Below are 27,951 nucleotides of genomic sequence, written 5' to 3'. Positions count from 1 at the left end.
TATGAATATAGAAAAAAGATATCTATGAAAAAAAAAATTAGAAATTGAATTAGTTGACGAGGAAGCTAACTAGCCAATAAGTTGACAACGTTTTTAAATTGCATTAATTACTATTGCAAAAGTCTACCAAAGTATATTATTTAGATCGTAAAGGATCTGGATATAGAAATATATGTTTTTAGAACTTATATTATATTTTTTATTATTTTCCAAATTTTGGAATGATGATATATTATTTTCAACACACAATTTCAGATGATAAAAACTTGCAACTTCATTGATAATATTTTTAAATCATAAATATCAACGTAATTGCATATTTATTTACCAATAGAAAATATTGTCGGCTTTATTTTATAACAAATCAAAGGAATATTTAATGCAATATATTGCATTCGAATTTTTAATTTCGCCAATAAAAGTTTTGATCTATATTCGTGCATTAAAATGAATGCGAAAAAAGATGAAATAGAATGAACTAATAAGTAAAATTATTAATTATAATTAATTAATTATTAAATATACATTTGAACGCCGCTAGCTATTGTGGGGAGTGGGGAGACGAATAGCAATCGAGAGTCCATAGTTCCGGCATTTGCCATTCAACAGTCATTCATGTATTTTTACATCAATCAATTACTATCTCCATCTTGAAATTGAGTCGGTGTTTAATGTTTTTGTTTTGGTTACGAGGTAAATATAAACACATGTGAGTGCGATGCAAGTATGTTTGTACATACATACATGTAGAAAGAACGTTTACTCATTTTTAGTACTTTGGAGATGAATGTATGCACATAAGTATCTATGGATCTTAAAATTATATAGAAATACTAGAATTTTCTTTGTACTGAATAAGAAGACTGTTGTAATTTAATATCCATTTCAGGTTTAATCCATACATGGAGATATGAATAAGCGATTTAAGAAAACTGGAAATAATAAAAAAGAAGAAGATGCAGTTTTTACCGCTATTAAACAAAATAACTTACAAGTTTTGCAGAATATTATAAATAATATTAGTTTAGATTTTTCAAAAGTATGGTTAGGTGGGTATGCATTATTATGTGCTGCTATAAATTACAGGCAGTTTGAAATAGCAATGTGGCTTCTAACAAAAGATTGTAAAATTAATCGTATTTCTGATGATGATAAATCTGATACACCTCTTCACTTAGCTACTATACACAATAATAATTTTTTGGTTGATACCTTATTAAAGAAAGGAGCTTGTATTACGGTAAAAAATATTAATGGTGAAACTGCTTTACTTGTCAGTTGCCGAAGGCAAAATTTAACAATTACTCGTTTATTGTTGAAAGATACAACAGCTGATATTTCAGATAATAATTTAACTACACCATTGCATATTGCTGTTGAAAATCAATGTATAGAAACAATTACATTACTTTTGAGTCATAAAGTAAATATCAATGCTCACACACTAAATCCTAATTATAAAGGATTTACTGCATTGCATATAGCAATCATCAAGAAAAATGTTGAAATAGTAAATATTCTGTTGAAAAATGGAGCAGATATTGATGCAGTCATAGAAATTCCAGAGTCTTATACAGTATTAAATAATGATTTAAATGGATATGTAGATTATCAAGACTATAATCCATTACATTTGGCTATTAAAATAAAAGACTACAACATAGTTAAATTACTTTTAAATCATAATGCTGATGTTAATGCAACAGTAAAACACAATGGTTTCACACCACTATCAATTGCTGTTCAAAACAAAGATGAAGAAATTGTCATACTTCTTTATCAATATAAAGTTAATTTTTGTACAAAGACAAAAGATGGAAAAAATATTTTACATATTGCATTAGAAAATAATTGGTGTAAACTCGTGGAAGTTTTAATTTTAAATCAAGCTGACATAAATGATCAAACTAATGAAGGAGAAACGTTACTTTTCATGGCTGTTAAAATGGGAGATGAAATGTATGTTGAACTATTATTAAACTATAATGCCAATGTTAATGTGGCAAATTATAAGAATCAAACTCCACTGCATATTGCTGCTGAGTTTAGTGAAGCAATAGTGAAAATACTTCTTGTTCATGGTGCTAAAGTTGATGAAATTGATGATTATAATGAAACTCCCTTAAGTATTGCTGTTAAATACTGTAATATTAATATTATCAAAGAAATTTTACATTATAAACCATGTATCAATAATATTGGCAACAAGCTTGCATTAGCTTATGCTACTAAAAATATTAATCAGAATTATGTACAAATAATACATATATTATTAGATTATGGTTTTCTATTATCAGATGAAAATGTTATTGATACCTATTTATTAAATTATTTAATTTCACAAAACCAATTGCAAATTATTAAGCATTTATTGAAATATGGCGTAAATATTGTTGCTAGCTTAAACAATCTAAAAGAAAGTTCCTTTGTACAAAATGCTGTAAAAACTGAAAACATTGAACTGTTAAAACTATTGATATGGTATGGATTTGATTTGAATATTTTAGATACATATGGAAAATCAGCTATGGACTATGCAACAGAATTAGATAACAGTGATATAATAGATTTACTTTTAGAAAATGGAGCAAAAATTAATAATTTTACACTTTCTCTTCTAGTTTTAGTAAAAAATGGTAATATTCAGTTATGTCAAAAACTATTAGATTACAGAAATGATGTTTGTGTCAGTGATGAATTTGGAACAACACCAATACATTTAGCTGTATGGAACACAGACTATGAGTTTATACATTTTCTATTATGTAAACAAGCTCATCTAAATATTACTGACAATTGCTCTAATCAAATTACTACAAGTATTATGAATGGAAAAACTGATTTTTATACAAAAGAATTCAAAAGGCAAATTTTAACATCACCTCTACATATTGCTGTGGGTAAGAAAGATAAAGATATTTGTACTATGCTTTTGGAGTACCATGCAGATGTTAATTCCAAAGATGGATACGGTAGAACACCTTTACACATTGCAGCTGCTATCAAATCTTCTAATCAAAAACTTATAATTAAAACTTTGTTTCAATATTGTGCTGACATCAATATTTTAGATGATTTTAAACGACTTCCTATTTATTACTTATACAACCACTCTTGTGTCTGTAGTATAGCATTTCAAAATCAATATGGTTTATACAGTGAATGTGAGTGTGATTTATATGAAGAAAATGAAGTAAATGATGCTATAACTGTCTTTGTTAAACATATAGTAATTTTAGCAAGTATGAATAGGAAAGTTTGTACAGAAAATTATAATATAATACAGAGTAACAATTTTTCTAAAAATTTGCAAATGGAATGTTTGAATGAAATTTCCAAAATGAAAGAAAAAAAACTATATCATCTTATATCGTTTTATGATATAGTGAGTAAAGACTATAATTCGTTAGCTGCATTAGCTCGCAATGAAGATCTTATTCAAGCCTTCCAAATAACTAATTATGCATATGAATTCCCTTTGTACTATGATACAATAAAAGAACAATTTGAGAAAGCTCAAGAAAGAAACTGTTTATTAGAAAGAGCTGTATTGTTATTCACTAATCTTACTAATTTTACTTTGCCACAGTCTATCATCGAAAATATTTTTGACTTTTTACTTTTAAATGATTTAAGAATGATTATTGCTATTTATGATTAATATAATCTTGGGAATAAGATATTTATAAATTAAATCATTATCTTTTTTAGATAATAACTTTATTTGGGAAGTAATCAAAAAATAAAATTCTTCCATTGCAGATTGCTAAACTAATGAAGATATTATCAAAATTGTTCCTACAAATATTTTTTATAATATTTTTAATAATAACTTTTAAAAATAATAACTTTATTTGTAAAACAATCAAAAAATAAAATTCTTCTATTACAGATTGCTAAACTAATAGAGATATCAAAATTATTCCTACAAATATTTTTTTCTTTAAGGATAACATTGTATTTTTTCGATACTTTGTGCGTAGAAACTCAACTTTATGCACACACAAGAAATCGAGCATATTCAAAATCTCGTTTCAGACACGTCGTATCAAAAAATATAGTTATATATACCAGAAAGTGATTTCAGCATCGTATGGCCTCTTTCTCGTTGTGGCCCTCGCCTCGTTCGAGCGCAAACGTCCACACGAAACTATAATTATTTTCTCAAGATAGTATCGAAATTTACTAATTTTATAATTCTTGTATAATTTAGTTAAATTTAACTTTATAACATTATTATTGACAATAATTTTTTTATATATGTAGAAAAAGAAATTGTTACGAGCCTAAGAATTGTGTAATTAAGTCAGAAAAGTACCTTTTTTATTTTTAAACTTGGATACAGATACAGCTGCATTTAATTTTATAATCATACCTATTTGTGCAAAACTGAATACTTTAACATATTTACTTAATAAAGAAGTTTTATATGACAATTAATCCCTTACAATTATTTGTAATTCAATAATGTCTCTGGAGATACTTAATAAATCATATAAATGAACATTTTTTCTGCATTTTTTAATACCTTCCTAGTAACATCTATAGTATATCATACAAGAAACGTCTGACAAAATAAGTATTACAAGTAATCTATTTGAGTAATATATTTGGAAATGAATGATTTAGCCTTAATGATTAAGTAATCGCGATTTTTATCAGTTTCAAAGTTTTAATTTGTTATCTGTTATCTGTATCAAATAGGTAACGGAGAATAAATGATAAAATTGAATATTGCGGGTGTCACGTGCTGCCTCAACACGGTAGAACGGTGAATCAGTGATCGATAGTGGAAAAGAACTAGAGAAGAGAGAGAGAGAGAGAGGCGAAGGCGAAGGTTTGGGAGAAATAGGAGTGCGTGAAAAATTGCGACTGGAATTCGTGTTTCGTGTAAAATGGACTTCAACGTTAAGAAATTAGTTAAAGATGCTGGCGCGGCACTTAGTAGGGTGGTCCAGGTAAAACAAAAGAACTTTTTATTTTCATATTTTTTTTTTCTTAAACTTTGTTTTGTCAGTGTGGGTGTCAAGCACTGTCATTTTTGCCCTGATATTCAATGCCTTGAAATGAAAAGATATTTATTCATTCAGCTCTTCATACTGTGATTTTTGATAATACAAAGAATCAGTTTTTATTTTCTTAATTTAATTATTAATTCTTATTTGATTAGCTTGCAGAGGAGAACCTGGGCACATCTGAGAAAACCGAGCTTGATGCTCATTTTGAACATTTAGCTGAACGGGCAAATGCTACCAAAACCTGGACAGAAAAGATACTCAGGAACATGGAAGCCATGCTAACACCAAATCCAGGTAAAGTAAAATGGTTATTTCAATTACTTATAACAGTATTTCTATATCTATGTAGACTATTGATTAGTTAATACTTATCACATCAATATCAAGTCATAATACTGCTAATTTCATAATGCTTGAAAATAATTTATAATTAACTAATCTGATTGTATCGTATACAATGCATTGGTTTATTAATCTACATATAATATTGATATTTTGATATATAGGCAATAGGATCGAAGATTTCTTTTATGAAAAAATTGACAAGAAGAAACCTTGTAGGCTCAGCAACTCAGAATATGTTGGTATAGATATGATTGAAGCTGGTAATGATTTTGGACCTGGAACTGCTTATGGTAAAATAGTACTTTTTATTATACCTACATTTGTATAAATAAGTATTTTAATTGCCTTTTCATACATATATATATATACATATATATATTGATTTATATATGTAGGTAGTGCATTGATAAAAGTTGGTAACTGCCAACAAAAATTAGGACAAATTGAAAGAGATTTCATTGGGATGGCAGCTAATTGTTATATTCAACCATTGAGGAAGTTTTTGGATGGGGAAATGAAAACCATTAGTAAAGAAATGGCTATTTTAGAAACTAAAAGGTGTGCTAACTTTAAATTGTAAATGTTATAAATATTTAAGAATAATTTAGACAATACTATATTCCAACTGTTTCTCCAGACTAGATTTGGATGCATGCAAAAGGCGTGTTAGGAAAGCAAGAAGTATGTTGGGCCAACAAAATGTGAGTTTACTTAAAAATTTATTTTGTTTCTTACAATTACTTTAATTCCTTTTTGCTAAATTGAAATGAAATTTATAAACACTGCTGCATTAAATAGGAAAGTGGAATTTCTCCAGAAGTATTACTTGATCAGGTATTAATGAAACTGATCCTATGATATTATTTCACTATTATAAATTAGCTGTATCATTTAGGCATGTACAGATTGATTTGAACAATCAACAATTTTCTAATATTAGTTTTAATTTGATTATTTTATTATTAGATTTGTATCATAAATCAAATATCATCAAATTGTCAATGTTAGTTACTATATATTTCTAAATTGTTGTTTATTTGCTACATTATAATTATATTATTAGAAAACTTTTATTTTTTAGTTAATGACATCATTGTTGATAAAATATTTTTGAATTATTTTATTAAAACCTAGTGTTGAAAATAAATTATCAATTTGCAAAATAGTAAGAAAAATCTTTACCTGAATTTAGGCCGAGAGAGAGCTCAGGGTAGCGCAGTCGGAATTTGACAGACAAGCAGAAATCACGAAACTTCTGTTAGAAGGTGTTTCAAGTTCACAAGCTGGTCATCTTCGTTGTCTACATGAATTTGTTGAAGCGCAAACTCGCCATTATGCACAGTGTCACGCAACAATGCAAGAATTACAACGAGAATTAGCAGGGTAAATATTTTTCAGAAATCATTGATTCACTAATATTAAGTTTGATTCATAAAATTGTCCTGCACCTTACTTGTTTTACTTGCGAAATTTTTTTAATACAGCTTTCCTACTCTTGAGTGATTCGAGTGAGTAATGTGTATTAGTGGTCGTAAGTGGCGTAGTATGCGCCGTTGGGTATTTAGATGATGCTTGAATCATTACTCATTCGTGGAAATATTATGCTTGTCTTGATGTTTCAATTATCAGTATACAAAACTAAGTTTCTTATTACAGCATGATTGAAAAAATTTCTGAAAGTTTTTTAATGCTTTCTAATAAGGTTCTATTTTGAATTTTAATAGATAAATTTAAAATTATCATTGACTATAAAAGTATTTATATTTAAATCCTGTATACCAAATAAAATTTTATTGCATGAACAACAATATAAATAGAAAATAATATTGATTATCTTTGCTATCTCATGCATCATTTATTACATTTTGAATTTGAGCTGTATAAGTATAAAATTAAATACTGATTAATTTTCAATATTGCCCTGATAATATAATAGTTCAATTCAGAAATTTTTGCAATTTTAGCATGAATGCAATTAATAATAATGAAGGAATTGCACATAAAATACCCGAACTTTGATAATGGTGAACACTCGTGAAGCTTTACTAATAACAAACTGTACTCTTCTAATGAACTCTCATTTACGTTGAACGACATCTCTTCTTTACCTAATACTCTATCTTTGCTGGCATGCTTGGGGTTGCAGGGCGCGACAGCCAAGTCCTCTGCTGCGAGTCAACAGCGAGGAAGTGATCGAGCTAAATTCCTCGCCCACACAATCCCAAAATTCACCTAACCATCTTGCCGGATCTACCTATATCACTGCCACATTTGACTCAGACGTTTCAAAAATCTAATTATTTCTTTTCCACTGATATAATCTGTTCCTACTCTATATTATCTCCATGACACTTTAGCTTATTCGAACAGTTGTTCTCCATTTTTAGTTTGATCAAGCACGTATGTACTTAACTTGATTTCAGATAATTTAGCATATCAACATAATCGAATAGCCATTCCTCTTGATTAAAATAATATGTTAATAGCATTTATCATTTTTGTTGTTGCAATGATAATCGTTATCGAAATATCGACGTCGATTGAAAAATTTTTTCCATGACAGATTTTAAAGTACATCGTAATTTAGATAATTGTGTAGATATTTATTTTCTAGATTGTCCATAATTCTAATGGAATATACGTATTATTTATGTTATACCTGCAATGATCAAATATGGTACAATGCTACTAGTCAATTTAAAATTCAGGCATACACGTTCCTAATGAATTAGAATTAATATAATTATAGTTTTACGATGCTAACAAATACTTATATATCAAAACTCCATTAATAAGTGTAAAAATATATAATAATTGACGAAATAAATTATTTAGAATTAATAAACTATTTCTAATACTGACAAACTTTCCTAAATCGCACTAACATTTTTCCTTTCTTACACTTAATATATGTCATTTTAAGATACTTCAACTTTTCTAAATATGTTTTACTACTCATCGTAATCACCACATGTACATATATTATGAACTAATAATGTGCAATCCTTTGGCTTCAAATTTATTATGCATGTTTTCTCACCTTTCATGATATTTTATTCACGCGGTTCTGTTAATTTATTGTTTGAGTGTTCGTCTCTTAATCATAATAGGTTTAAATTTATCAAACATTCTCATTGTGTGTATGTTAAGCTTGTTACTTATCCTTATTTTTGTTGTTCATATGTCATAATTTTAGTAATTTGTTTAGTAATAATTTTATTTTATCAATGTAATTATTAATTATACATTTCACAAGTATAGGATAAATTAATGAAAAATTTAGTCTTTTGTGGAATATTAAATAAATTATGAAACGACATATTTTGAATATAATATTAATTAATCAAGATCATAACGTGCAGGCGAGTTTTAATAAACTTTAATTTTCTGGAAATCTTAATTGATATCGCTTCAAAGTTGAATTGCAATAATTTGATTGATAAATTGAAAGCAAACTTAAGATTAAGAAAATGTTTATTTTTTAATTGATCAATGCACAAATGTTACCATCAAATATTGCACTTCCTGAATTGACCCCATTAAAACTTTATCCCTCCCAGTTTGTCTGGGGGTTCATTTCATCCAACCACTTTGTCGAACACCACCGAGCCCGTGGAAAATGGCCAAGAACGAGCAAGAGTAATTTGCGATTACAAGGCAAGAGACAACGAAGAACTCAGTGTATCGCAAGATGAGGTAAACAAATTTGTTATTTGAATTGAAAACAAAACAGAGAAAAAGCATGACGTCAGTGTTGAGTTGAACTTTTTGTTGGAGTATAATGTTAATTACTTTTGTTACGCCAACGTGGATGAAGCTCATATAATTTAGCATTTATTTTATATTCTGTCAGGATAATTCAACTCTCAATTTTTGTATATTTTACATATTCAATGTTTTACTACTTAAACATTTTTGTCTAATGTGGTCCAATTTTTTAATATTAATCCTATATAATAAGTAGTGAAACATTAATTTAAGTTTTAGTATACGATAATATGCATGATCATATCATGATTTTTACATGTTTTAAAATTTTATTTTATATAGTCGTGTCTATTATTGTTATTTAAATTTATTTAGATATGTATAGCATAATATAGTTACGTCATGTACTTCTTATAAATATATGTACGCTTGTGTTGCAAAAAAGTTCAGTCATTTAAAATTTCGATATATATGATTAATCTACGTTTTTTACTGCATGAGTTGGAAATTTTAATTAAGCAGTAGGGGAGAGCGAAGTAAAGCTATCGAGAAGAAAAATTACAAATCTTGAATATTACTTATATCACTTTATTCGGGATATTAAACTGATGCTGTTAATCTGATCCTTTTCCGTGCAGATTTTGTCCGCAAATCCAGAAGATTAGCCAATGTTTGATAATGAGTATTCAATTTTATGTTGTAAATACGTAATACTGAGTAAAATTATAGTAAAAAAATTTATTATGCGTAAGCTTCACTTCGGACGATCAAAGATTAAATTATACTAAACAAAGTCTTCTAAGTATAGGAATGAATAGGCAGTAAGAACAATTTATGATAAAAACTTCAGGTAGATTTCTACTTATTCTATCATGTGCTCCTATTTTTTATTTGAAAATTATTGCTAAATCACCCGACGAGTGCAATAGTTTTATAATGTAAGTAATTGTTGAAGCATATAATAAGAAAAATCCGTCCAATGATTGATTGTATAGCATTGTTTTCAGAAACGTTGCTTCAAAAACGTAAATAGATTTATGCAGTTCTCCTCTATTTCAAATTAAGTAGTCTGTAAATTTTTTTTATAAATATTTAATAGTTACGTTGTAAATTCTCATGTCTTTAGTTGCTAATCATTTATTACTACCATCTACATTGTATTGTTTTTAAAAAGTATTTTTATGCCAGTATGTCAGTAATCATTATTTTTGCAAATATATTTTTTTGTAAATAACAGGGAAATTTTTTAATTAATATGTGCTTTTAAATAAATATATTAGTTCATTACATACTATAGTTTTGTTTTGTTTTCCTTTTCCATTATTGAGATTTGAATGAGCGATTTCTTCAAAAATTATGTTTGTAGGTCATAGGTGTAAAGGAAATACCTGGAGATGAAGATTATTTAATGGGTTTCCGTGGTAATCAAAAAGGAAGAATCCCCAAAGTTTATTTAGAAATGCTTGAGTTTTAAATAAAATGTGATTGAATGCTTATACCTCAATGTATGTACTAATTAGCAATCAATAAGCAGAGAAACTTTTGTAGTTTCCAAAAAAATAACTCCAATCAAATTCAATTATTAAAATCAATAACTTACTATAAGATATAAAAATATTTTTAAAAAGTTTCAAGTTTTAGTCGTTCCGCGCTACAATCCACTGTACAGTATTATATTATCTATAATAAAGTTATTATTAAGAATAAGATACATACTTATAGTATTAAAATCATGTATCAAATATAATAATACTGCCTGTTGCGTTTCACAAATATACAAGTTTAAATGTTTTTAAATTTGTAGAGTTTAACATTTGTTCAATGACCAAAAATTAGTAATGTAAATTTGTCAAAATAATAGTTGCTTGCGAAAATAAAACGAATATAATTAAAAATTCTTTTTATTTCTCTTAATACAATATTAAATTACTTCTTTTTGGATACACCAACAGTACGACCACGTCTTCCTGTAGTCTTTGTGTGTTGACCACGAACACGGAGACCCCAGTAGTGTCGAAGTCCTCTGTGTGCGCGAATTTTCTTCATACGCTCCAAATCTTCACGAAGCTTTGAGTCCAAATTGGAACTTGTAAGCTGAAATATATTAAAAGACAAATTAGATTTTAATTCAGACCATTTTTCAATACTTTTTTTTCCTGAGTTCTAGTCTTAAAAGTAAAATAAAAATTTTTTTGTTTCATTTTGCTATTTTTGAATTTTAATGCTCAGAAAAAGGAGGAATATTTTGAATAAAACTATAAAGGTCAAAACCAACGTATGAAATAATTTTATTGTCAAATAATTGATATACTGCTGAGTTATTATTATATACAAATATAATAATAAATTTTAATAAATAATTTTAGCTTATAGTTAAAGAAAAGAGTTTATATAAATAGTATATTTTCTAAGATAATTGTTTTGTTGATTAAAATTTACTGATCAATAAATATTGTTCTGAGTTGCACAAAAGTTATGCAACAACTACAAATGTTGCATTTTTTAAAATAAACTTGTCTTATAATATTCAAGGATTTTAAAAAATGCAGTTTCTTTAGCACAAGCTACCAGTCTAATTATATATTTAGATATAATTATCCGTGTTATTGTGCTCAATTGACTAACTATAAACAATAGGAAGATAAACTAAGAACTGACCAACTTCTACATTGTTTCTTTCCTTTTGCAATTTTATACAATAATAAGTTTATAAAGTACATAAGTTTATACCTGTGAGTATTTGCCATCAACAATATCTTTCTGCCTGTTGAGGAACCAGTCAGGGATTTTATATTGTCTGGGATTAGCCATGATGGTAACAATTTTCTCTACCTGAATTTCGAAGAGTAATAATTTAATATATAAAAATAGATTTTGTTTATCAATATGAATTGCAAATCTTACCTCTTCTTCAGAACATTCACCGGCACGTTTGTCCAGATCGATGTCGGCTTTTTTCAAGACAATATTGGCATATCGCCGCCCTACACCCTTGATGGCAGTCATAGCGAACATGACTTTTCTGTTACCATCAATGTTGGTGCCCATGACACGAAGAATATGTTGAAATTTCTCTGGTATGACGAGCGACTGAAAATTAAAACAAAATATTACGTATTAGTGGATAAAAATCTTACATGACATACACTTTCATAGAAATTGTTGTGAATTTGTATTCTTGCAAAAACATAGTAACATTGTATTAACAATCGATTACGATCACCAACGATAATAACAAACTATTCATTTTTTTATTTTATTTATTTCTTAGCACAAACAACACATCCACACTGCCCTTAACCTCACTTTGGGCAAAACAATGTTGGTTTACAATATAGAAATTTATCACGGTGAGTATGAAATATAAACAATAAATCCATTTTAAGATTATTTTTAACAAATTCCAATGCAAAATAAAGATTTATTACGCAGGATGCACTTGAATTTTGTAGATTTTTTTATTAAAAAATAAAGAATCTCACCATCTTGGCTGACTGTCAAGCTTCAAAAGACCACTGAAAATTAAAGAACATGAAGTTGCTACGAATAATATTATAAACCTAACCTAGCTTTCATTTTCGACTGATCGATTAGAGCTTAGGAGCGCGAACTTTTGTTTTTTTGTTGGTTGTTGATTTCGAAATTGTCACTAAAAAATTTACAAAACATTTTTTAATTGTTTGTTTGTTTTATTATCAATACGATTTGTTACTTTTTAAGTAAAATATGATTATTTTATTAGTAAGTGCGCGTAAACTTAAATTATAACATTATGTAGGTATATTTGCAGATATTAATCACGTATGTAATAATGAAAATTTATTACAATTATCATATATAATAATTGGCAATCAGTAGTTTCGAAAGAAAGTGATACCAAAATAGTTATCAGGCGAGTCACTTTAATTTATTACTATAGGTTTAGCTGCCTAGCGTTAAGGTAATATCTTTACATTACAATCGTGTGTACCAAGTGTGTGGTGTGCATTCAACACTGTACTTTGATGTATAACTATACTAAAATTTGTGGGCATTTTGTGAAAATTGTGTACAATGTAAAGTCTTCTTTGTTCATGTTGTTAAATTAATGGTGTGTAGGCGGGAAATAATAAAACTAGCATTTGTCTTTTGAATTCAGACGATGAAAAGAAAAGAATGTCAAAAAAAAAAGGTATGATAATTTAAATAAGTGTTTAAAGCGCGAGATATATTAAAGTGCAGCTTGATTGAAAGTGAGACATCGACACAGTACACACGTTCAAAGACTAGATGAACGTTTCTCAAGATAGCTGATAGAGATAGATAATCCCTGGCTGCAATCAATGTTTGTTGGTTAGAAAGAAAGGGCAAACATTGTCCCGGTGTCGTGGTCGCCTCTCATTTACCTCCCTCCCTCCATCTCTTTCTCTGTCTTTCTTATTCTGGTTCCCTGCTCTGTCTTGGGCTCGTATGTCGTGAGACCTAAGCGCGAGTGGCGAGAAATATCAACGGCTCGCGAATGTCCGTGCTTAAAGTGCAAGACGAGGAGGTGGCAGCAGAACACGAGAGCCGGCGGCAGCAGCACCTTACCACCCTCGAGCTGCTGTCGGCCTCGAGAACCCCAACTAGCAGCATCCTACTATAAGCTCAAGCCCTGAGAGCAGCACCAGCTTCAAGATGTCAGTGACAGATGACAGGATCAGGGAGCTCAACTGCAGTTTCCTTGAGTTCATGAACAAGCCTGAAAATGTAGAGACTGCCACCAAGGAGATCTATGATGACCTACTGGACGAAGTGCTCATGGGCTTTGTCTTTGATGTGCATCGTGTGGTCAAGATTGGCAGTTCTGAGGTCGAAGAGGGCATACCAGATGATGAGTCTTATGCGATTGTAGGTAAGGATGGCTGACATTTAACAAGATTAATAAGAGTTCTGTATGAGTGTGTATGCTGCTTTTGCTATCTGCTCTGAAGATCTCGGTCTGTTTTCATAGTTTTGAAGCTCTCAGAGCTCATCTTGTGTGACTTAAACTTTATCTATCTTTTCTGTGGTTCATTATCATTAACCGTTAACATTCCCATGATTTTTCTTGCATACTAAGTGGTATACCGATCATTACCTTGTACTGATATTATCTATAACATGGGAGCAATTGCATTTATCAGAAGCTTATATCGTTTGGCATTCAATTTTGCAACTATCGAAAGATAGTTTTTCAAAGCCTATGGTGGGACAAGTTGCAATTTGAGTCTATAGTACTCAAGAGAAAAGTGTAAGTAGTGCAATGCAGTAAATTTGAGATATTGGCCTAGCCAAAAAGTGCTTGCACTGGTGTTAGTGGACTGCCCATATCATTTGTACTGAATTCACTTCAGAGCATGATGAGCAACAGCAAATGAACGCTTGTTTGATGGCGCGTGCAATGACGTTGATGGTTTGGTTGGGCAGACTCGCCGGGCCTAGACGTGTTCGGTCAGCACCCGATTAAGAAGTCGCAGGAGTGCAACTGCCCGAACTGCGAGCGAGGTGTGGCGGCGAGCCGGTTCGCCACCCACCTGGAGAAGTGCATGGGCATGGGCCGCAACAGCTCGCGCATCGCCTCGCGGCGCATCGCCAACAACAGCAAGGACCTGACGACCTTCAGCGGGGTGATCAGCGACGACGACGACGACGTCGACTGGAGCGTGAACAACGACAAGCGCAAGCGGCGCAAGGAGCGCAACGGCCTGAAGAAGCTGAAGCAGCCGAGGCAGCAGCAGGCGGCGGGCGCCGGGGCCCTGCTGGCGGGCGCGCTGCTCGCCGGGCCCGCGAGCAGCAACAACAGCAGCGGCTCCTCGTCGAGCAGCTCGCTCGGCGGGCCCAAGAACAGCGGCAGCGACGGCGGCGAGCTGGTCTACACGAGCAGCGAGAGCTCGCCGTCCAACTACGAGGGCATGAGCCTCGAGGAGAAGCGCGTCCTGCTGCAGCAGGTCTGCGGGGTCATGTCCGAGCACACCAAGAAGATCTGCACGCGCTCGATGCGCTGCCCGCAGCACTCGGACGAGCAGCGCAAGGAGGTGCGCGCCGGCCTGGAGGAGCTGGTCGCCGCGCAGGGGCTGCCCGCGGGCCTACACGGGGTCGAGCTCGAGCCGACGGCCTACGACGAGGCCGCCGAGCTCGCGGCCAGGTGGGACCGCGACTCCGGCGCGGCGGCGGACGCGTTGGCCGGCGCCGCCTCCTCCTCCTCCTCCTCGGGCAGCCGCAAGCGCGAGGCCAAAGCCAAGGGCAAGGCCAAGGCGGCCGGCAAGCGCGAGCGCAACTCGCCCGTCTCCTCGCACTATATTTTCCTCAACACCTGATCCCGGGCCGGGGCCGCGGCCCGCGCCGTCGCTCCCTGCTCGGGCTAGGCCAGTCTCGCTCGCTGTCTCACTATCGATGTACATCCGCGACGCACCCCATTTTTATTTCGTTCTGCGTTCGGTCACGAGCAGCCACCTTACACTCGTCGTGTATTGACTGTAAGTTCTTGGTTCGCTGTTCGGCTGGAGTTTCTACTCGCGCGCTTGCTCTCGTGGCGGCCATGGGAGTCTTCCTAATCCTCGTTGTACAGACGCTCGCTTCGCCTGTCGCCTGCCTATCTCTAATCTAGCTTAACTTTTCTTTACCCCCTATCCGCATTGTCGACTCTCCTTTGTTCCTTATCCATTTATATTGTAGCCTGTTCCGATATTTATTACGATTTCTCTTTTCATAAGAAGCGTTATTTATATATTACTCAACGCACTGCATCTTTTAGATTATATATTAATTCAAATAATTGATGAACAGTGGCAGAATATTTTTACAAGACAGTTTACATGAGATTCAAATTTATATATGAGTCAATTCTGAATTCTAATGAATAAACAATTGAAGTTCTTTGTATTCGGTCTATCTTTATTTCCTTCCTCTCTTATAGTATATTAATATATATACAAATTTCATTCCAAATGTTCTTGTGTAATCTGTGTTTCAATTTTTTCATTCAAATTTTTGTTGTTGCAAATTAATATACAATTCATTTTTTTATGGTAATTAATTTATTCCAACATCTAGTGAAACTGCTTTCGTGCAATATTTAGCTAATTCAAGTAAATATGAATACATATGCAAAAGTATATAAATTTAGATATACACACACAAATACGAGGAATTCTCTCCACCACTCCTAGTCAGCAGAGCCTACGCATCAGCTGATCGGGGACGCTGCCTTCGTAGCAGACAACTCACGCACGCCAGTTGCCACGACGCCAGCGAATCTCAATCTCTGTCGCATATCTATGAAAAGTCGAATATATATATATATATATATATATATATATATATATATATATATGAAGTTTATGCAATGTGCTGGCTCGTGCCTTGTCTTGGCGTCGGTTTGGAAACGCCATATTATATCTATTCTTAATATAACATTATAATATGCAGTGCAAGCAACAATAATTTTAATCACAATACGTGATTATCTCATAGAATTGATTCTTACAAACTCTTTAGTATTGGATTATTAAAATTGTTAGAGGTATTGCCTAAACAGTCAATTACTTTCAGGTTAGAATCGGCGTTATTTACTTTTTCGAATTTTTCATAGAATTATTAATTATCGTGAAAGATGAAGATCGAAGAGTATCGTGAGATAATTAAAACAATAAAACAATATCAAGGTCTGCCAAAGGATTGTTCCAAAATGCTGATTACAAAGTACAACAGGTAGTAATCATTTTATGTTTTACTTAGGCGTTTAGTTTATTTAGTCTATAGTCTGTTTTTCTCACTTACTTTCCTACATTATAGTTTCATTTTCTTCGGTAAAATACTAAAATATTTAATGAAATCGTTAAAAAATGTTTAAATTATTTAACACTAACTTATAAGGTACTTTGTTTCCAGATTCCATCCATTTACGTTAAAGAGTATATTGAATCAAGAGATTCAGTGGAGAACAAAAATTAATCACAGACAAGTTTATAAGAATGAAAATAATAATTTTTATCAAAGGTAAGTTCAACACTGAATTTATATATTCATGTTACATAGTAGAAATATAATGATCAGCTCTCATATCTTTTTAGATATTTTCAAGCTTTTCAAAAAGGTGAACCCCCTGGAATTCTGCTCAGAATGGCCTGTAAGCTTAAGACTTGTCCTGCATTATTAGCCAACAAAGTATTGAAAGAATATTATTTATCTAGTGAGAATGGTACGTTATTTAATAAAAGAATCCAGATGCAAATTGAATTTTAGTAGCTAATTTATTATATTTGTATTTTTCAGATCTAAAAGTAACGAAAAATGACTTGCAAAAAATGATGAAAGATACTACTCTCATTTCTCATGCAAGTTTGGCTTACGAAGTTTATTTGGTAATTATAAAATTAAATTTTTTTATTAACATAGAAATCATGAAAATAGTTTGTTTAATTAGTACTCAGCTAAACTTAAAATTATTTTATCCATTTGAATTTTTCTTATCATAATATTAATATGTTAATCTTTGATGACTGATGTACGATGTACAGTTGGTAATAATTATTGTGTTATTTCACAGCAAATTGATTAACAGTAATTAAATTTTCATTTTCAGTGTGTGTTGTATGATAATCAGTATGGCGCTATAGCTAATTCAGTAAGCGAGTAAGCAAGACCTCTTTTAAATAACATTCTGCAAAGTATTTTATAGTTTTATCTATAAAAATTAATTGTTTTGTTACAGTTGTACTGGACAAGAGTATGAAATAAAATTAGAACACTACTTGATTGAGCACAAAATTCCATTTCTCAATGAAGAACTACTTCGAACTAAAGGCTATGATAAAACGCCTGATTGCAAATTAGAAATTCCAATAGCTATCAATGATTTTGTTATTAACTGGATAGAATCAAAAGCTCAATTTGGTACACCGGAAACTCATAAATCATATGTAAAGGGACAATTTCTCAGCTATTGGAATAGATTTGGTCCAGGTTTAGTAATCTACTGGTTTGGTTATGTTGATAATATTGTACAATCAAAAGAAAGCAGATTCATTGTTATGGATCATTTTCCTGAGAAGATCACATATATGGATCCATATTCAATTATATCTTCTGTGAAATAAGCTAATAGCCATAAAGTAACTTATAGTAACAAGAATTGTAATATACTTATGATCTAAGTAATTGTACAAATGAATTTTCATGGAATCATATTCGTTGTTTACTATAAATAATTATTAATTTATTAAAATGTGAATAGTCGCAAATATAAAAGAGGTATATATTGAATGAAAATTTTTATGATTTTTTACTGAAAATCGCTTTTATGTGACTAGAATTGAATTGAAAACTGTTTTTAATAAAATTATATAAAAAATAAATGCAACGAGAATTTATTGACCAATTCTTTAAAGGATAATAAAAGGGTACAGTGTGCCAGGTAAATATTAAGTTATTCAAGTGCGTAATCTTTTAGCGAAATTAGGTAAGAAATCGGAAACTCACTCCCAAAAAGGAGTAAAAACAGGCTTAGTGCGTACGTGATATAATACCGGTTGGTCGAGTTCATGGAAAAATCCGCAACAATTTCGCCGAAAAGGCCGGCGGCAGCTGCAGATGGGCAAGTATTCGAGGGTCTGAATAGTCGCGAGTGGATCTAGTTGCAGAGTAAGAGCAGTGGCGCACGTACATGGCCTTGCGCGCGTGTGCGTCCGCAATAATGCGCCTGTTTATTTATAAAAAGAGCGCGCTGGATATGTCGCATGCGCCGCATCTGCACATTCACACTCACTCTCACGCGCGGCTGTCCGCCGCCCCAGCTCACTCGGATTTTCCAGTCGCAATCCAGATATACGCCGGCTCGCAGTATCCGCGCACGTCTTTTACGCGCTTTTGCCGATAGTTTTAGAAGCTGCCCGCTTGCGAGATTCTGCCGTTTAGTTTTTCGCTTCGATGCTTTTGATCGTAGCAGCGTTTTCGCCTTTTCAATTTTATTATCGAGTTATTGATTTTATTTCAACTAAAAATAAAGACAACGAGTTTGGCTCCACGTGATTCCATATACATACCCGTGAAGCAGTTTTATCTTTCAACATTTTAAGAGGCAACAAGTTGAAAGATTCACTTGCCGCGTAAGTAGACATTACAAATGGTATTGTTTGAAGTAAGTGCTCGTTTCGCCACTCTTGTGAGATTGACAAACAATACATATATATCCTTTTAATTCCTACCACGAGTGCACAAGATACATTTATCGAACATACGTTCACGACAAAGATATCTGCAAAATTTCATTTATCACTGAATGGCCGATTAAATGAACATTATTAATCAACTTAAGCATAACTTTTTGCTCTGATGTTTATCGGTTTTTTTTATTGTGTATAGTACAAAATGAATTTCGAGATTACCGCGCCCGTCAGAAGTAAAGTGTTCTATTTCTATTTTTCAAGACATCGTACTCTTTTTTATACTTTTCTTCAAATAGTGTTTCTCATCATCGACAACATAAAATTGTTAGATTTGGATATTACACCTGTACCAAAAAATAACGTATTTTCTTTTATTCCCATTGATTAAATAAATTTGATGCGAGGATCTTACATTTACTATGTAAGTTTCGTACGTTTGTTTATCACTATTGTCTTTTCAATAGTATAACACGTGGTGAATATAAAAATACCAGATTGCTGCGCATGGAATGTATGGAACACTTCTTATGGAACATTTCCAGATCTCACTAAAATAAAATTTTCGGTACGTAAGAATTGAAGGGTATTGATTCAGCGGTTACATAAAAGGATAACGAAAAAAAATCAGTGTATTGATTATACCTAGTTATTATTATCATTACTGACGATATACTGATGCCTTACAAGAGTCAATTATTAGCTTGTAACGTATATAATGAAAAGAATGGGTTTGTACGTGAGCGATGGTAATTTGCTAGAAACCGGATATATTAAAGTACTGCTATATCGTGTTGTGCGTTACAAGTCCGTGATCTCAAAATTGTAGTATTAAATATTCTCATCAATAATGTAACAGACTCCGTGTAATTGTTGAAACATTTACACTCGGAGCTTTTATGCATTTCTCACATGTTCAATAAATTACTTTACTGACAGACATCTAATATTTAAATCTCGCATCTTTTTACATTAACGTTTTTAACTAACAAAAGTACGTACGAGTATTTTTACTTTTGAAATACATGTGTCATCTGTAATCTAATTAATCGATTTCCTGTTACTGACTCATTTCAACGATGTGCATTGAGCACAACAAAAGATTCACTATGAAATTTGTACCGCTACAAAAATGAATATTTATTTATCATATTAAAACGTGTGCTCGATGGCCTTTTCCCTATAGACCTTAATTTAATTCAAGAAAATTTAATTTTATTTACCAGGAAAAACCAGCCCTACCCGTTTTCACCATGGAAAGTGGTCTTTCGCAATTAAGTTTACGTAAACAATGAATAAAACGGAATCCTATTTTTTGATGTGCATGTTGTCCAATTAGTCACGTGGTCTGTAAAAACAAAACGAAGTAGATGCTGCGTATACAAGCTATGAGAACAATATGCGTAATGTGTGCAGGTCCACTTTGAAGCTGGCCAATGTCAAGAAAACAGAGCGGGACAAACTTCAATTGTTTACAAAGCACGCAATAGCAGGAGAACAACCGTTGCCGCGGTTGTGGTTGAAGCGGTCCGAAATCGCTCGATCCTGCAGATCTTTGAAGAGGCTGCAGTGATTCACCTATTATTCATCAACAACACAAGCGGGCATAACAACCAGCTGCCCACTCCTTGCCCCTTACCTATGAAGCGGCGAGATCTCGTCTTCGGAATCCTGTTTGAATGAACTGTCTTTCTCCTCGGTATCGCAGGCTTCGCCCTTGAACGAGAAATATGACATTTCTGCAACCACAATCTTAGAAAAAAATTGTGCGCTTCCTACACGACGTTCTCTAATCTTATGGTTGCAAGATTTTTCCTTCAACGCTATGTCTACGATTGGTAAAGAGTCTGTCGTCAAGAGCCTTCCCAACGTTTCTTCCATCAAGATTTTACCAGCCCAGATCGCTCGTTTGAAAAAAGAGGTGAGAGCATCAATACTTAATTAAGCGTTACAAAGATTTTTTTCTATGATACCGTTTACCGAGCTATTCTTTGGTGCGAGCTTGAAGCGTTAAAATACCCATTCCTTAGAATCTTTTATATAGCGCAAAGCAAATTTTTTTGAATAATTGCAGCCGAGTCTTTGTGAATGAGTATATTAAGTAGATCATATCAGGCATAAGTCAGACATGATCTTAATTTTTAATTTTTATTAATTGTTCTGAAAAACCGACTATCTAAATTCCCCGTTCATTAATAAAAGTAGACCCACTTATCCATCGAATAAATATCATACAAGAACCAATATTCATATTTAATCGTCTTCTATGTAAAAAAACTGTGCTTGTTTCAGGAAGAGGACGAACCGTGGATATCCGGTGAAGAGTTATACACGGAAGGCAGTAGCGACGAAGAGAGTTGTTACAAAAGTACGTTGTCCGATAAAACCTCGGGAGAATCGACATTGTCCATACCAAAAATCCATCGGCCTAGAAGCAAAGTCGATAAAAAGAAAAAAATCAGTAGCCCACTGAATATACACAATCACAATACTTTAAGTGTGCAATTCGAAGGATCGAGCTCGAAAGGACGAAATTCACCAATAAGCAGCGTTAGTGACGAGGACGAGGAGTCTCGCGCCGATGATGAAATATCGTGGAAGGCTAACCGAGGTAATGGTGCACTCGAAGCAACAAACCAACAACCTTCTTGATTTTCGTTTTCTTCAAAACTGTTAACTTTATAGTCATCATTGGATAATAAATCAATTATATATATTTTTTTTCTTCAAAATGTTCCATCACTCTTTCCTATTTAATTCATTAAATTGATTAATTCCATTTATTACAGAAAACTTGTTATTGCTAAATGAAATCGTAACGCTTGAAAAGCACCAACAAGAATATCCAAAAATATGTGATACAGTTGACCAATTATTCAAAAATTATTTTGAAAAATTTAACAATTTTGAAAGAATCAACAGTGAACATTTTGTAAGACAAAACAAAATATTACAAGAAGAAGTAAAGTCAAGCTTAACATTAGTTGATACAGTAATTAATGAAATACAAGAAAAAATTGAGGTGCAAAAGAAAATGTATATTTTTGCAAAAGTTAATTTTATTCTGTACATACTTAACATACATTCATTTACAATTTTCTAGAAGATCCAAAAAAAAACCAAACATATACAAATCCAAAATCGGTTGAGATTAAAAAAAATCATAGCAGAAGGTCCACCCGAGTCGCAGAAATTAGCTCTAAATTCAAAAAAATTCTTTGAACTTTGTACAAAATGAAGCTGATTTTGTATTATAAGTTCATAGAAAGGCTACAAATAAAAAACTGAGAATAACTGTTAAGTAATCTGAATTTAAATTCAAATAAAACATTACAATTTAATTGTAATTTGCAGGTTAAATCTAAAATATTATTTATTTACATTCTTAACTTCAAATAAATTCAACTATTACTGTTATGTATTATCAAACAATGCAAGTGATAAACATTTCAGGTTAAGTAATAAATTATTTTGCTACTTTCAAAAAGAAGTCTTTCAACAAACTTCCTTTCATCAGAGTGTATAAAAGATAAATTATTCTATAATAATAATTATCACTATTGAACTTTTAAAATTACAGTTATCGAAGATTAATTAAACTTTATCTTTTTTTTTCTTATCCGAAATAGTATATTTATCATAAGTTTTTGTAGGATCATATGGCTCCCACCTGCTTGCTGGGAATATATGTTTGTTTCTTTCATACCATGATCTGAAATACAAATAAAAAAACTTTGTAAGCAAAAATCTTTTTGATGAAATATCAAGAGTAACATTCATCATACCTTAACAAGACTTTGCCAGCATGTGATTCTTCAGTTTCCACAGATGCATCAGACATCATTCGAATATCATCATGTACATCAAATGTAAAAAGGGGCCCACTTTTTCCTCTTGCTTTTGTCACAATAAAGTCATAAAATGTATAGTGATGTGGAAGGATGAGATCTTCTTTGACATACATAAGCTGATCTGCCATAACAGTTTTCAATTCACTAAACTCTTTTCTCAAGACCTCTAAACACTTTTGAAGTAATTGATAGATTGAATGTCCTGTGATCACATGATTCAATTTTAATAAAAGTTACATCAGTATGAATTATATAAAATTTGTTCATATTTTTACCTTTCTTCATGAAAACACTGCGCCTATGTCCTGATCCATCCCAATAACTGAAAGTGATTTCAATTTCCTCAGCTTTAATTGCTTCTTGTTTTGTTGTCCATTCTTGTCTGAGCTCTTCACGTAAACGGTTTTCTTCTTCTTCTCGTTCCCTATCTGGTAAAAAACTTGTATCAACATCTGGATTCTTTTTAATTTTCTTTAGTGGTGGAAGTGTATCGTTTGATTTGATATCAGAGTCATGGTCTGAAACATCATCTTCTTCATCTTCTTCCAAGTTAAATGATAAAGCTTGTATTTGTTTCTTCTGTTTACTTTTTTCAGCTTGTTTAGCAGCAAGTGCTCTTTCTTTTTCTTGCTCCTTCTCTTTTTCCTTTTGCGCTAATTTTCTTTCTCTTTCTTTTATAATATCTTCTTGTTTAGCTTTCATTTCATCTAATGTTACTAGACCAATGGTTGAAGATTTGAGTTGTTGTTCAACTGCATTATAATGAGTAGCAAACTTATTTTCAATGTTGTGTATCTTCAAGTCATTTTCTATTTTCTTTTTACGAAGTTCAATTTCTTGTTGTGCTATTTCCCTTTTCTTCATAAGTTGCATTGCTCTGCCAGCTTCACTGGCTGCTCCTTTATAGTGAGCCATGATTTTCAGTATAAAAATTTACTGTTGAAAAAGAAAGATTAAGTTGAGTATTTTTAATTTTAAATAAAATAAAATTAACCTAGTAGTAGCTTTGTAATTTGATAACCTTAAATACTTACATTAGAGTAAAAGAAATGTATTACAATTTTATGGTATAATTGTAAGCTATTTCTAAGTTCTAATATATTTTTTTAAGATAATAGTTCTTTATTCTCAACAAAATAAATATGACAGCGACGAATCGAGTAAACACAAGAGAGTAATAGCCCTGCAGTAAACACTATGTATTTGTAGAAGGCTGCTTCGCAACGCTAGGGAAATGAATTAGACTATATAATGATTAACTGAACTTTATTGACTAGATTACAGTTGACTGTATGTAATCTTTATTTATACTGAATTTGTTCTCCCAGAGCTATGGGAATTCAAGTATAGTCTGAAATGAGTGATTCTCTTGGCGTTAGAGCAACTAAGTAGTTGCCACGAGGAGCTGGCAAAGGCGTCACCAATTACCTCGAGCGCCGGTGAGAGACTGTTCTGTTCTGTTCTGTTAGTATTCGTTGGCTCTGGTGTCGACTCGCATAGTGTATAGCGAGCTGTGTCCCATTCCCATATGGGTACGGCCATTAACTGACTTGATGCGTTTGCGCGCGTGATTCAAATTGGCATTTTATTTGGGTAGAGCAAAGCGAAAGAGAGACTGACTGCTGCTATGAGAACTCGCTGCGAGGAACCAGCGTTTGCTTGCGCCGTCGTGTTTGAATAGTGTTTTTATTGGCTCAACAAAGTTACATTGCCATGTTACATAGGAATATACCTTAAGGAAGGCGCGCAATACAAATTTTATATCTTAATATCTATATTTTCTAAAAATTTTGCGATTATAAAAATAACATTCTGGTTACCAGATGCTAACAAAGATAGAATATGAACCGTATTTGTATATTTTTCTAATTTCACTAAGTAGACTTTGTCTCGGAATATGAGAAAGTTTACATTCCCAAAAGATGTGTTCTACTGAGTCTTTAGAGGAGCTACATTCACAATTTTTGTTTAAGACAATGCCTTTACGGGATAGGCTATTGTTTAAACATGAATGGTTGCTTCTTAATCTGTTAATGGACACTATGGCCTTTCTAGATAAATTGAGATCAAAGAACCAAGGTTTGGTTTTGTCGCTATAAAAGTTTTCAAAATAAAAGGAGCCTTTCGTTCGGCCTAGGCAGACAGCCATGTCTTCGTTTTCTTTTTTACATTCTATTTTGTACTTGGCAAAGAAGTCTACGACTGGAATTGGTTCATTAAGCAGTGACCCATTTTTGACTATCAAACCTAACTATATTAAAATCTTTTATTTTGAAAGATTTGTTTTGATTTAACCAAGTTTCAATTAAGATAATTATGTCATAATTATGTGCTTCGTTGTGAAAATTAAGTTTATTGTTGACACTACGGCAATTCCACTGTAGAATTTTTAACTGAGAGTTTGTACGGTCCATAATGTTAATAATTAAATATAATGGTAAATCAAGAATTATCCTAATTAGTTTTCCTAGAAGACCTAGATTTAGCTGTTACAAGAGATTTAGTTGCTTTAGAATCGGCAACATTCTTATTACTATTTTTGTCTTCTTTGTTGTTACCAGTCTTAAATTTGTTGAACAGTTCATCCGTCACTTTTGTCGACGGCGGTTGTCGTTGTTTGAGCTGGTGTTGCTGACAGTGCTGCTGTTGCTGCTGGAGTTGCAGTTGCTGTTGCTGTTGATGCTGCGGTTGCTGTTGCAATTGTACTTGTACTTGAGGTTGTGGTTGATGATGCTGATAGGATTGTTGGCATTGTAGTTGTTGTTGGAGTTGTTGTTGGTAAGGTTGTTGTTGTTGCTGGAGTTATTGATAATGTTGAGTCTCTTTTTCGCTGTATGGAAGATCAATCTCCTGATGTTCAGAGTAGATGTTTTCATTATTTTTGGCTGAAAGGACTTTTTGGTTTTTATTTTGAGTTGTTATCGTTGGCATCGTTTGATGCAGTTCCCTTGGGTCCTTTACGGTAGAAGCATGGGTGCTAGAGTTTTTCAGAGTATGAGCAAAAGACCTGTCAGAAATTATTCTCGAATTGTTGGAGAGTCTCGGGAAAGATTCCTTTGTGTTTATAGGAGTTTCAGGTGTGCCAAAAACTAATTGTTTAACCTCATAGTACAAGTTTTCGTAAGCCATTTTTTCGTTGACAATGGCATTTAACTTGGAAATCCTGCATTCTCTGCTGATAGTCTTATGTGATTCTTTGCAGTTGGCACATCTAGGGTAAATACCCTGACAGGGTTCATCTGGGTGATCAAGTTCACCGCATATGGAGCAACGTTTCTTGCCGCGGCAATTTTTGGCTATGTGGCCAAACTTGAAGCAATTCAGATATTGCATGACTTTCCTCACGTAAGGAGTTACTTTTGTAACAACATGGTGATGGCAATTTCAACAGGTAACATGTCAGCCTCGAAGCTGACCAGAACCGATGTAGTAGGAATCTACTTATCGCTTTCAGACGTAGGGTGTCTGTTCCTTGTGTTCAAACGAGTAACTTCAATTACTTTGCTTCCACATTTTATTGCACTCTTGAGATCTTCAACGTCAATAGGAACTCCCTTGAGGACACCTTTGCGTATTTTTTTGAAACTGGGGATAGAAGCAGTGAGACCGTGGTTACTAAAATTACTATCTGTTAACGATTTATTGGCTTCATCTCTGTTACGAAAAATAATTAGGCCTTTGGATCTGCCATCTCTTTTTACTTCAATAATGGATTTATATCCATCATGGTCAACAACTTTTCTAACTTTATAAATGTCAAAAGGTTTATCTGAAGGTGCACTATACTTAACCCAAACATGAAATGGGCCTTTAAACGAGTCAGAGTAACTTGTCGTTGGAGACGCAGACAAAGGCAAAGGCGAAGGCGATTGCGCATGCGCACTGTTGTCGTTTGGCTTATTTCGCGAGGTGTCAAAAGAATTATTTCTGCTTCCACCAGGTATTTTTTTTAGTACTATTAGCGGAAGATTTATTTAAGTCGTCACCATCATCTAGTTGGCGCGATCTTTTCAACGAGAGGGATCTTTCCCAATCCATAGAGGCATTGGCCTCTTCTTGAATGGAATTTTCAACAGTTTCGTTGCCGTCCATCTTGAATTGCTATCCGCCCGGCGGAGCCGGGGGTATACAAAAGATTGAAACTAATAACTGATTTGCTTTTTCTTAATCACAATTAATACACAACGAGGTTGGAGCAAACGATCGATCAAAAGATTAAATTGAATACACTTGAACTTGTATAGGAAAACTCAGTCAGACAAACTTTTCGTTCCGTCGGAGAACTCTCAACAATGCTTTTCTAACTTAGACCCCGGTCCCATAGCTACGTATAAATGCGGACGGATTCGGACGCGAATCGCAACTCTAGTAACATCACTAAAAATATCTAGTTCGATTATTTAGTACCAACACTACCGGTAATGAGCAAAAGTAACTGTTGTTTAAAACTGTAGCGCCAAACGTACCACATTTAATGAACGCCTATCTAACCTTTACATTATTGCAGTCTATAAGATGGCAAATGATAGAGAATTGATAGACTTTCAACTACAATTAGTGGAATTAGGCCTTAATTTTATGGAAGTACTTGAATATATGAGAAGAAGAAGAAAATATATATAAATGATATGTATTAATTATCCCAAAAGCTTTTTTTACATTAGCATACTCATCAATAAGCAATATTCATGAGAATTTGAAAAGTAAATTGTAGACCTGACATTTGAACATTAAATGTGGTACGTTCGGCGCTACAGTTTTAAACAACAGTTACTTTTGCTCACTACCGGTAGTGTTGGTACTAAATAATCGAACTAGATCTTTTTAGTGATGTTACTAGAGTTGCGATTCGCGTCCGTACGTACC

General features: G+C 32.7%; 7 protein-coding genes across 16 annotated transcripts; 5 read left to right on the top strand and 2 right to left on the bottom strand.

The window, feature by feature from the left end:
* Positions 1 to 910: 910 nt before the first annotated feature.
* Positions 911 to 3,667, top strand: LOC131674080 (ankyrin-3-like). Its single transcript, XM_058952571.1, has one exon. It carries the CDS (start codon positions 911 to 913, stop codon positions 3,659 to 3,661), a length of 2,751 nt encoding a protein of 916 aa, XP_058808554.1. The 3' UTR covers positions 3,662 to 3,667.
* A 1,150-nt stretch (positions 3,668 to 4,817) lies between these two features.
* Positions 4,818 to 10,949, top strand: LOC131674073 (endophilin-B1). 4 transcript variants are annotated; one of them, XM_058952556.1, is made up of 9 exons: positions 4,818 to 4,958; positions 5,171 to 5,312; positions 5,525 to 5,653; positions 5,759 to 5,921; positions 6,001 to 6,064; positions 6,162 to 6,197; positions 6,556 to 6,746; positions 8,924 to 9,059; positions 10,438 to 10,949. In XM_058952556.1, exons 1-9 carry the CDS (start codon positions 4,896 to 4,898, stop codon positions 10,543 to 10,545), a joined length of 1,032 nt encoding a protein of 343 aa, XP_058808539.1. In that variant the 5' UTR covers positions 4,818 to 4,895; the 3' UTR covers positions 10,546 to 10,949. The 4 variants fall into 4 exon arrangements, with proteins under 4 accessions (XP_058808539.1, XP_058808540.1, XP_058808541.1 ...); XM_058952557.1 differs by lacking the exon at positions 6,162 to 6,197; XM_058952558.1 differs by lacking the exons at positions 8,924 to 9,059; positions 10,438 to 10,949 and adding an exon at positions 7,510 to 8,907.
* LOC131674077 (small ribosomal subunit protein uS13) lies at positions 10,950 to 12,694 on the bottom strand. The gene is made up of 4 exons (XM_058952569.1): positions 12,554 to 12,694; positions 11,976 to 12,161; positions 11,802 to 11,903; positions 10,950 to 11,165 (listed from the first exon to the last, which is right to left on the bottom strand). Exons 1-4 carry the CDS (start codon positions 12,554 to 12,556, stop codon positions 10,998 to 11,000), a joined length of 459 nt encoding a protein of 152 aa, XP_058808552.1. The 5' UTR covers positions 12,557 to 12,694; the 3' UTR covers positions 10,950 to 10,997.
* A 364-nt stretch (positions 12,695 to 13,058) lies between these two features.
* On the top strand, positions 13,059 to 15,920 carry LOC131674072 (ataxin-7-like protein 3). Its single transcript, XM_058952555.1, has 2 exons — positions 13,059 to 13,944; positions 14,499 to 15,920. Exons 1-2 carry the CDS (start codon positions 13,728 to 13,730, stop codon positions 15,386 to 15,388), a joined length of 1,107 nt encoding a protein of 368 aa, XP_058808538.1. The 5' UTR covers positions 13,059 to 13,727; the 3' UTR covers positions 15,389 to 15,920.
* Positions 15,921 to 16,419: 499 nt separating this feature from the next.
* Positions 16,420 to 18,389, top strand: LOC131674075 (CDAN1-interacting nuclease 1). Of its 4 annotated transcripts, none has more exons than XM_058952563.1 (7): positions 16,420 to 16,593; positions 16,663 to 16,781; positions 16,962 to 17,069; positions 17,144 to 17,271; positions 17,346 to 17,434; positions 17,656 to 17,705; positions 17,785 to 18,389. In XM_058952563.1, the coding sequence occupies exons 2-7, from the start codon at positions 16,684 to 16,686 to the stop codon at positions 18,167 to 18,169; spliced, it is 858 nt and encodes a 285-aa protein (XP_058808546.1). In that variant the 5' UTR covers positions 16,420 to 16,593; positions 16,663 to 16,683; the 3' UTR covers positions 18,170 to 18,389. The 4 variants fall into 4 exon arrangements, with proteins under 4 accessions (XP_058808546.1, XP_058808547.1, XP_058808544.1 ...); XM_058952562.1 differs by having other exon boundaries at positions 16,426 to 16,443; positions 16,623 to 16,781; XM_058952564.1 differs by having other exon boundaries at positions 16,420 to 16,781; positions 17,355 to 17,434.
* A 167-nt stretch (positions 18,390 to 18,556) lies between these two features.
* LOC131674076 (uncharacterized) lies at positions 18,557 to 22,487 on the top strand. 4 transcript variants are annotated; one of them, XM_058952568.1, is made up of 6 exons: positions 18,557 to 19,177; positions 20,461 to 20,580; positions 20,664 to 21,155; positions 21,527 to 21,845; positions 22,024 to 22,256; positions 22,338 to 22,487. In XM_058952568.1, the coding sequence occupies exons 3-6, from the start codon at positions 21,060 to 21,062 to the stop codon at positions 22,470 to 22,472; spliced, it is 783 nt and encodes a 260-aa protein (XP_058808551.1). In that variant the 5' UTR covers positions 18,557 to 19,177; positions 20,461 to 20,580; positions 20,664 to 21,059; the 3' UTR covers positions 22,473 to 22,487. The 4 variants fall into 4 exon arrangements, with proteins under 4 accessions (XP_058808551.1, XP_058808549.1, XP_058808548.1 ...); XM_058952566.1 differs by having other exon boundaries at positions 20,651 to 21,155; XM_058952567.1 differs by lacking the exon at positions 18,557 to 19,177 and adding an exon at positions 19,753 to 19,802 and having other exon boundaries at positions 20,651 to 21,155.
* Positions 22,488 to 22,811: 324 nt separating this feature from the next.
* Positions 22,812 to 24,523, bottom strand: LOC131674074 (protein FAM50 homolog). Its single transcript, XM_058952560.1, has 4 exons — positions 24,120 to 24,523; positions 23,361 to 24,021; positions 23,020 to 23,287; positions 22,812 to 22,946 (listed from the first exon to the last, which is right to left on the bottom strand). The coding sequence occupies exons 2-4, from the start codon at positions 23,998 to 24,000 to the stop codon at positions 22,829 to 22,831; spliced, it is 1,026 nt and encodes a 341-aa protein (XP_058808543.1). The 5' UTR covers positions 24,001 to 24,021; positions 24,120 to 24,523; the 3' UTR covers positions 22,812 to 22,828.
* Between the last annotated feature and the right edge of the window lie 3,428 nt (positions 24,524 to 27,951).

The sequence above is a fragment of the Phymastichus coffea genome, unplaced genomic scaffold (assembly GCF_024137745.1).
Source record: "Phymastichus coffea isolate CEN01 unplaced genomic scaffold, Cenicafe_Pcof_1.1 PCOF00210, whole genome shotgun sequence".
Lineage (NCBI taxonomy): Eukaryota > Metazoa > Arthropoda > Insecta > Hymenoptera > Eulophidae > Phymastichus > Phymastichus coffea.
The sequence above is the reverse complement of the archived record's forward strand: the minus strand, read 5'-3'. Positions and strand labels throughout refer to the sequence as shown.